This window comes from Nilaparvata lugens, unplaced genomic scaffold (assembly GCF_014356525.2).
Source record: "Nilaparvata lugens isolate BPH unplaced genomic scaffold, ASM1435652v1 scaffold7950, whole genome shotgun sequence".
In the NCBI taxonomy this organism is placed as follows: domain Eukaryota; kingdom Metazoa; phylum Arthropoda; class Insecta; order Hemiptera; family Delphacidae; genus Nilaparvata; species Nilaparvata lugens.
Genome location: NW_024093697.1, coordinates 2,816 through 12,193, shown reverse-complemented (window position 1 = coordinate 12,193; position 9,378 = coordinate 2,816). Strand labels below are relative to the sequence as shown.

General features: G+C 34.8%; 1 protein-coding gene across 1 annotated transcript; it reads left to right on the top strand.

Annotated features, from left to right (window-relative positions):
• Positions 1-531: 531 nt before the first annotated feature.
• LOC120349033 (glucoside xylosyltransferase 1-like) lies at positions 532-9,172 on the top strand (the record flags this gene model as incomplete). The annotated part of the gene is given in 7 exon segments (XM_039418977.1): positions 532-693; positions 1,632-1,763; positions 3,344-3,389; positions 3,392-3,439; positions 3,442-3,534; positions 6,642-6,791; positions 9,000-9,172. Coding segments are annotated over 7 exon segments (804 nt in total), but the record flags the coding sequence as incomplete, so codon positions are not given.
• Between the last annotated feature and the right edge of the window lie 206 nt (positions 9,173-9,378).

Below are 9,378 nucleotides of genomic sequence, written 5' to 3'. Positions count from 1 at the left end.
TTGAATCCAGTTTTAGATGCTTAAAGTTGTGATTCAATCCATTAAGTCATTTTCGTACCTAAACGCCTATACGTCAGTTTGTACAGCTTCAAAATAACCAATATGCACCCAGTTTTTGGCTTTATAAATCCTGTCAGAATATGAAATTAAAATCCGATGGCTGTTTTTGTATTAGTTATTCTAGTGATTGTTTATTGATAGTCTATCGTGATGTGAGTAATTTAGCTGATCGTACTGAGTTCTCAGTTTGTTCAAGTATTACCAGACTGCTAATCAAACTTCAAAACAACTGTTGAAGAATGGAAACCTCAGTAAATCTGATGATGCCTCCAGTAAAGTGGCTTCCGAACCAAGGATAAATGGGAAGGTGAGTACAATCTTGAAATGTTGGTTCCGTACATAGTTTGTTTCCAATACATAAAAGTATTAGCCTAAGTTGAGTACGTATCTTATTTTTTCATGTTTACTTGTTAATAAATGTACTTCTTTTGCTTGCAGTGCCTAAACAATGAATTTTCTCTGTTTTTTCAGGATTCATCAGAAATAGTCGTAGCAGTAGTGGTATGTGGTGACAGATTGACAGAAACGTTGGTTATGCTAAAATCGGCCATATTGTTTTGCTTCTATTTGAGACACGACTTGCGTATTGTGATATTTACTGAGAACTCACTCTTCCAGAGCTTCAGTGAAAGGTAAGGTTGCTTAAGATAGGTGAATAGATAAGGGTTTAACATAATTTTTTTATCTTTGATAGTAGAACGCTAGTAAAATCCCTTGCTGCAACTCAGATTACTATTTTGAAGACTATTCTACCTACTTTTACTTGAGAATCTTCTACTCAAGACTAGGCCTATGTAAAAGTATTCAATGGTACATAACCATTTAGAACTCCAGTGTAACAATTCCTTTGCTCAGATTAACCTTCTGGCAGTCGCGCTGTTGTAAAAGTACATCAGTGTCAGTTTTTTTGCTGCAAAAACTATTGAATGGTGTTATGTCAGTGATGAGTCACCTATGCATTCAAAAACTTTCCCCCCATCACTCCACTGAGTTGCAGTATCAACCGAGCTATAATTCAGTCTTTAGGTGCTATTTAGTCGCGACAGTGCATAAGTCGCACTGTACATAAGCTAGGGAAAGCCTGTATACGGGGACTGTAACGAACCATAACACTTGATTGATGTAGCCTACCCTATTGGGCTATGAAATGGTAATCATCCAAATGTTCATAGGGCGTGAAATAATGAAAAGAAGGCCAAGAAGATGGAAAAAAATAATATACAATTAATTAATATGTTTTGACAGTAAACAGAGTACATAACACTTGGAAAATTGGATGTTGTAAAAAATACAACACGCGACTGCTCGTGTGATTGAGTAGGGCGCGACTACCGGAAGGTTTATATCCAATGTTAGAGTACAGGCTGAGACACCAGTGAGACGTGAGACATTAGTCTCATAGCGCTTATACGTAGATACACCATTTTGGTGTCAAATCAAATAAAGTTTTATTAAAAATTTAAGACACAAAACACTAGTTTATCATTTAACTAGCTAAGTTATTGATAATATACAAGCTGAAGTCCTTATGCAATAATTTAATTACTTTATTGAACTAATTTTATTTGCAGTTGGGAGAATGGCAGAGTCTCACCAACACCTCTTTCCAGTTTGAGTTGCATGGTTTATCTTTTCCTGACCAAAAATGGAAATGAATGGAGAAAACTATCAAGCCTTGTGCAGCGCAGAGGCTATTCTTACCTGTAAGTGATTCTTGTTATGAAAATTTTTGAATAAATTGAAATTTATTCAATGATTAAGTAGTAGAGTGAATATTGATGTTGTAAAGACTTGAAATGTTGTCACAAATCCACTTTACTCCAATTAAATATTATTTTTACAGAGCATGCTTTTCGGGGATTTTTGACATTTCAAGTTTATAAGGCAGAGACTCGGCAACGCTGTTCCCCTATCTTTCTCCACTGTCATTACAACGTGGACCTTACTGTAGTAATTCTATAGGCTATAATTTAACATTTATAAGTAGTCCTTTAAAGTACCTAATTAGATTTAGGTCTAATCTAATCTTCTTAAAATGTACTAAACTAGTGGTTCTGTGAACAGTAGACCTCGTGCAGTTATAAACCACAGCCTGCTCTTACACTGTCCATCAGAGTAAATCCTGTCTGTATGTCGTGTCGGCGAGATATCGGTGTTAAAACGGCTAATGGCTGTTGGGGTTGATGTATCAAAAATGCTAACATCAAAAGCTTATCTCTTTCAAGACATACTGGCAACAGGACAGCCCAAGTTCAAAGTAGAGAAAGTTCGAAGACAATACTATGTTATTTTAGTTATTAATTGCATGCGTTATGCACGCAATCAATAGTTCATTTATTTATTTATTCATTCATTCACAATGGAGACAACGGGTTTCCCCAAATATGTCTCCTTGAAAATGAAAATTGTACAGATACAAATGAGAAAAGAAAAATAATGATAAAAATAATACGAACTTACACAATAATAAATAACACAAACACAAAAATACCACCTAATTGAAAAATGAAAAATACAAGATTTCAAATAATGAAAAAAGTAAAAATAGAACAAATTGAGAATTCAAAATTCCAAAACTTATGAAAATTGAAGAATATATAACAATAATGAACAAAAATGTTATTAATAGAATAAATAATATTTATAACTGAACGACGTCCCAAACCATATGCACATCCACACTGATACACCAACTATTTATTTGATCAGATCATGCTTATACAAGATTTAATTATCATATAACGCTTTCCGGAATTTAGCGCGAGAAAACCAGAAGACATCTAGGCGCCCAGACAACCTGTTATAAGTTCTTTGTATCCTATTTAATAGTGCATAAAAATTGCATTCAATGAGGCATGCAATGAGTATGCATTTATAGTCTAGACAGCTGCTGATTTTTTATCAAGTGATATTAAGATATTGAATTGCATGCGTCATGGCATGCGATTCATAATCCACTCGACAGCAGATTTATGATGTGAATAATTCTATAGTCTGATTTTCACTCCAATATGGCATATGAAGAGGCTCCTTTTTCCTTTTATATTATCCTTGAAATGCAAAATTCCCAAAAACCTTGTATATACGTCAATGCGCAATTTAAAAGGAACATACCTGTCAATTTTCATGAAAATCTATTACCGCGTTTCGCCGTAATGCGCAACATATAAACATTTAGAGAAATGCCAAACCGTCGACTTGAATCTTAGACCTCACTTCGCTCGGTCAACTATAATTCTATTTATAAATAAACGAATCTAATTTATTTATCATTCTATTTCAGACACTGCTCTCACATCTTGACAAAGTGCTCTACGTTGATACGGACGTAAATTCTTGGCACCTTTGTCGAAAGTGTGGTCGCATTTTGACAAGATGAATCAACCCAGATGGCAGCACTTTCTCCCGAACATGAAGACCCCAGTATAGGCTGGTACAATCGCTTCGCAAGGCATCCTTACTATGGCAAAACTGGTGAGTTTGGTTCTTCAATGTGGTCCACGTTATAATTGCAGTATTAGATTAATAATAATAATATCGAGTGACCTGGCTGGCTCAGGTCTGGTGTCAGAGTTTTCAGGTCGCAACTGATCAATTTCAGGGCCTCTGACATGACCTAACGACTGCTTTTTAGGCAGCCGGACCGACGGCTTAACGTGTCCATCCAAAACACGGGAGTGGCCCGAGATAAATATCTTGCCCGGGCCGGGATTTGAACCCGGGCCTCTGAATCATAAAGCCAGCATCTGATCCACTCGACTACGGCCACTCCTTATTAGTATTAGATGAAATTGGTGTTTCTATTCTTGTCAGTCATCCGACAAAGCAGATAGTGCTATTGTTTTCTAGCTTCGTATCGTTGTCATATCATGTTTTCAGATGTAAATTACTGAGATATTGTAATTATTCAAATGCTAATGAATTAATTATTATTATTAAAATGAAGAACCCAAGACATATCCTATAAACTTGAGTGTTGATAGGAAATGACATTGGGTAATACGGCAAGGCAGAACATCCGAAAGGATCTCTCTGCCGATAAATGCCATAAGAGTAGATAAATAAAATTATCATTATTAAACAAAAATCCAAATTAAATGCTGTAATTCACCCCGAAGACTTCTGCTACTATAATAAAATTAGTAGAATTGATGGTGATGTTGTGAAATCTCTCCATTATAAGAAAACAAAGATATTGTCAAATTTCACTAAAAATTTATTGAAAACTTTAAAACAGAACCATGGTTTCACGTAGTTAACCAACGCATCATCAACAGGGTATTATGATAATACAGGGAAGTTATCACTAATGACAGAGTGAATTATGACAACAGGGTAAACAGCTAGATGGGAATACGATGAACGCTACTATAGTACTGTTGTCAATATTTGCAGTAGCAGAAGTTTTCGGGGTGAATTACAGAATTTAATTTTGATTTTCGTTTAATAATATCATGTTTTTACTACAGTGTACAACTATAATTTATGAACAGAACATTAAATCTTAATGAAACCACTGAGACTTTGTCAAAAAATTTCACTTATTGTTAAATTACAAAAACCTTTTTCACACTGAAGATGACACCATTGGAGTCGAAACATGTCTGTTATTTTACAATAAATTTGTGATACTTTTGACAAACTCCCAGTGTTTTCATTATAAATAGATATCACAACATGTCACCAGCAACAGTATCTGAAAGTTCAAATCCCAATTTTGTCAAAAACATACAATGTATAACTTACATTGAACATGTATAGCTCATGAGTGAAAATTTTGAATTAACAGTATCTGAAGTAAATCCTAATCATGAAAATGTATTATTAAATCATTTAAAAATATATTATCATCACGAATAAAATATAATTTTGATAATTTCAAACAAAAATGTACAGTAAGGCTCAACTCACACTTCGGCGACTCAGATCGAGAAGAGACTGGACTCTAGTGGAGAGCATGTGTTTCCAAATGGTGACACTCAGACCAGTCGATTCTAGTCTCTGCGACGTCACCATTTGGAAACACAAACTCTCCACAAGAGTCCAGTCTCTTCTCGATCTGAGTCGCCGAAGTGTGACTTGATCCTTAATATTACATAATTTATACCGGTACCAGTTATCCTCTATAGAATACAGAGAATCGGCAACGTTGTTCTTCTATCTTTCTCCACTGCCATTATAACGAGGACCTCACTATTGTGGCACATGAGTGTTTACAAAGTAAACCTTGAGTAGCAGTAATTTATTTTTCCTCCACCTACTGTCTAAAGTATTTACTTTACTCCCTGAAACCTAATACTAAAGTGTCACTTTTTCGCTCTCGGTAGTAGAAAACAGAAAAACTCCCTAGGGAGTAAAAGTGACTCCATTTAAATAACATGGGGAGCATCTCTATTTTGAAACTTACATTGTAATAGGTTAGAAGGTCTAAGCTGAGATGAGAACGCATAATAGAGGTGTCTGTGTCATTGAGTCAACTGAATTCAATACCACAACCAGAAATTTGATTAACTCATGAAATATAATGTTTGTATGATAATTATTATATTCTTAATATTAGTAGACGATAAAAATTTATACAATTTTAAAATATTTTATTCTATTCAAAATACCAGCCAACAAATATTTTTGATCTGCAATTCAAATCTGAACCGCGTGATCTGGAGTCAGCCATTTTTGGTAGCTGCTCAGCTGATAATTAAAATATAATTGTTACAACTTTTGCCGATAGATAGCGCAATCGGCAGTGCCAATCAGACGACCGGTTTTTAGGTTTTAGATTTAGGTTATGTTGTTAGGAATCATTGTCACCAATACGTAAGTTATTAGAACGATTTTATTTGCAGTTTCTATAAAAAATGTAGATGGAGGAAAAATGTTGTGTACATCACGAGCGAAAAATACTTTTTCTCCTCAGGAAAATTGCTGCCCGGCTTCGCCCGGGCTTCAAACTTTTTCCCACAGGGAGAAAAAGTCGTACTTTTTACTCTAGATATACAAATCACTATTATCCTCCAGGAATTATTCAAGTATGGTGTTTTAATCCTTCTAATTCAAAATTTTCACTCATAAGTTTTATGTTTTTGTCAAAATTTGGACTTGAACTTTCAGAAGTGAGAACATAACCTATTTCTTGTACATGTTATCAAAATTTGGCAATAGAATAGTTTTGGGCGTTGCCTGTTATTCTTTCCCAATCATATTTATATGATTTGTGATGAAGAAAAACTGACCAGTAGTTTACGTCTCTCTTGTGTGTCAAGTAGGCCTCAAGTAGTGGTTAATAATTTGTCAAGAAGATCTCAAGTAGCGGTGATTTATTAGGATTTTCATGTAATTTTTCAACTACCAGTCCTGAAAAACTGGCGAGTGTTTGTGAATCGTTACTTGAGTGTTTTTTGACAATGTTTTTCGTTACTTGGGTGTTTTTTGCCAATATTTTCCGTAATTTTTTATGTTTTTTTTTTGCGATAAACATTTATTCCATTTCTGTGTAGTAACTTGAACCTCAGGTAGTGATTTTATAGTTGTATTTTCATAGAATAACATTATCATCACTAATTATTATTCTTGTATTACAGGTGTGAATTCAGGTGTAATGTTGATGCATTTAGCCAGAATGCGGAGCTTTGGCTGGTCGAGTTACCTACAACCTATCTACAATGAGTTCAAGCTAAAACTTACCTGGGGTGATCAGGATATTATCAACGTTCTATTCCATTTTCATCCAGGTGAGAACAATTTTTCTCTCACATTTATCAACTGATATCATAGCTATAGAAGATGACGCTTGGGCTAACAATCTTGAAGAAGAAAAATATGTCTAATAAGTTCTAATGGTTTATTCATACTCGCTGGGCCGTGCTGAGTGTGAACAGTCCAATCAGAACTGTCATGGTGTGTGGGAACACTGATTAATAGAGAGATACTATACTGCACATGTCTACTATAGTGAGGTCCACGTTATAATGGCAGTGGAGAAAGATAGGAGAACAATGTTGCCGATCCTCAGGGTTGTCAATGCCTTTTATAGATCCACTTTTTGTGTAGTTGAGAAGTTGATATTGTGGTAATTATTCATATTGAATGAAAAAGACTAAGAAATTGTCAAAAACACTGATTTATTGATAATTAGAAAGGCCGGTTTCGGTTATTACATCATTGTCAATCTCTGATAAACCTTCTGTAGATGATAGCTGATACAGGTTATTGATTTAATATTAACTTTTCATTCTCGTTTAAAACAATATATTTCATTTAGCAATAAATTATATTTTTCAATAATTTCGTAATGAATTTACATAATTGAGATGAAATATTTTGTTAATTAATTATCAATTCTACATTGTTAAGAGATGATCTGGCAACATAGCAAAGCAAGAAAGAGATAGAGCTATCCGCTTTGTTGAATGGTAGACAAGGATAGCAATACCATTGCTAATCAAACACTGCCATTATAACGTGGAACTCACTATAGTCTATTCTCCTTGTGGGTTAAGTCATAGAGAAATGATGCATAATAAGATATGCCGTGGTATAGAGCGTTTATGTCTCAATTTTCAATGTAAACTCAAGCCATAGTCCTAGTAGTTGTTTTTCGTGAAGCTATGTGACGCTGGTAGTCTCTCATACTGTGCCGTTCTTACACTCTCATCACAACAAAACAGTAATAACAGTCAGTAGTCGACAGTAATCGGTTTGAGTTAACAAGAAATCAGCTTAAAATTTGGATCATGAACGACCTATACCATGGGATATCTACTTATGCTATCTGTTGTATATGGTTAAGTGAAGAGGGGCTATTACTGCTTCAATTTCGCCCACAACACTTGTAATAGTTTAAAGTGTAGAATAGCTGATTATTTGGAAGAGTTTTGCTGATTATTTAAAATGTGCTGTTATCTATCTATCTATCTCCTTCACCTAATCATGCCCTGGAGTTAATGAGATGCGACGATGCGACCTGGAAACTCTGACACCAGACCTGAGCCAGCCAGGTCACTCGATATTATCATTATTATTATTAGTGAATTGTCGATTATTGAAAGTCTTTTGCTGATTATTTGAAGTGCACCGTTACACTATATATCTATCTATCTCCATCATTTTTAATAATTTTAATTGATTAACACGTGAGTAGTCGCACGGACTTGCAGAACGTCAGTGGTCACGCGTGAGCATTTTGCTCACACCCACCCTTATGGCTCCCTAGACTATAACAGTTGGTTTTGACAATGCTCTTTCAATATTTATTAATTTCAAATCTTTCTCAACGCGTTTTTGTTATTATATATACTATTTAATAGTATATAATACATAATACATGGAGGAGATTCCAAAAATACATACTGCAAATTTATTGTTAGAATTTATCATTTTTATAAATAATCTAGGCCTACTCATGAATGGAATGAATTAACCTTCTTTATTTCACTCATTTTTTGACATCTAGATAGAATAAAAAGATAATGAAAGTTTAAATCAGAAGATGGAATAAAATAGGAAGATAATACCTATATATTGAAATTATTCAACGTTCATTCTGTTAACCTCAAAATGTTCAAGATTGTCTAGAGGACAGTTACAGAGAGGATTACATGAGCTGTCACCTTGGAAAACGAAAATTCCCAAAGCTACATAAAAAAGTTACATTGTGCGGCAATTTGCCGCGGGCGCGACTACTCCCATGTTAATCAACAATAAATGGTCCAATACTTGTTGAAATTATGTTCTTACGGTTATCGTCGTATTTAGAAAGTATTTATCTTTAGTTGGTGTTCACATTTACTATTTATATTTTATAGTATTTTTTGTGGGTCTTCAAGTGGGACTACTTGCGTGTTAAAATGATATTCTCTGTGTTTGTTAGAGAGTATACTATTGCACTCTCATTCACTTTATTTGAATTTGTCAAAATGTTTTTCTGTATGTTTGCATAGAGCGTCTACTAGTGTACTCATGTGCGTACAACTACAGACCTGACCACTGCATGTACTCGTGGATGTGTGGAGAGGCAGAGAGAGAGGGAGTGGTTGTGGTTCACGGATCTCGCAGTTCTTTTCACGGCGAGAAGCAGCCTGCTTTCAAGGCTATCTACAAAGCTGTAGAAGAGGTAAACATACTAAATGCCGTCCTAATTATTAGATAAAACCATTGAGAAAAGATAGCATAACAAGATATTCCACGGTGTTGTGTATCAAGTTGAGAGGATACTGTATCATATCGGGTTGATACGGTATCATGTGTTTTGACCCAGTTCTTTCCATAGAGAGAAGCAGCTTGCCTTCAAGGCTATCTACAAGACAGTAGAAGAGGTCA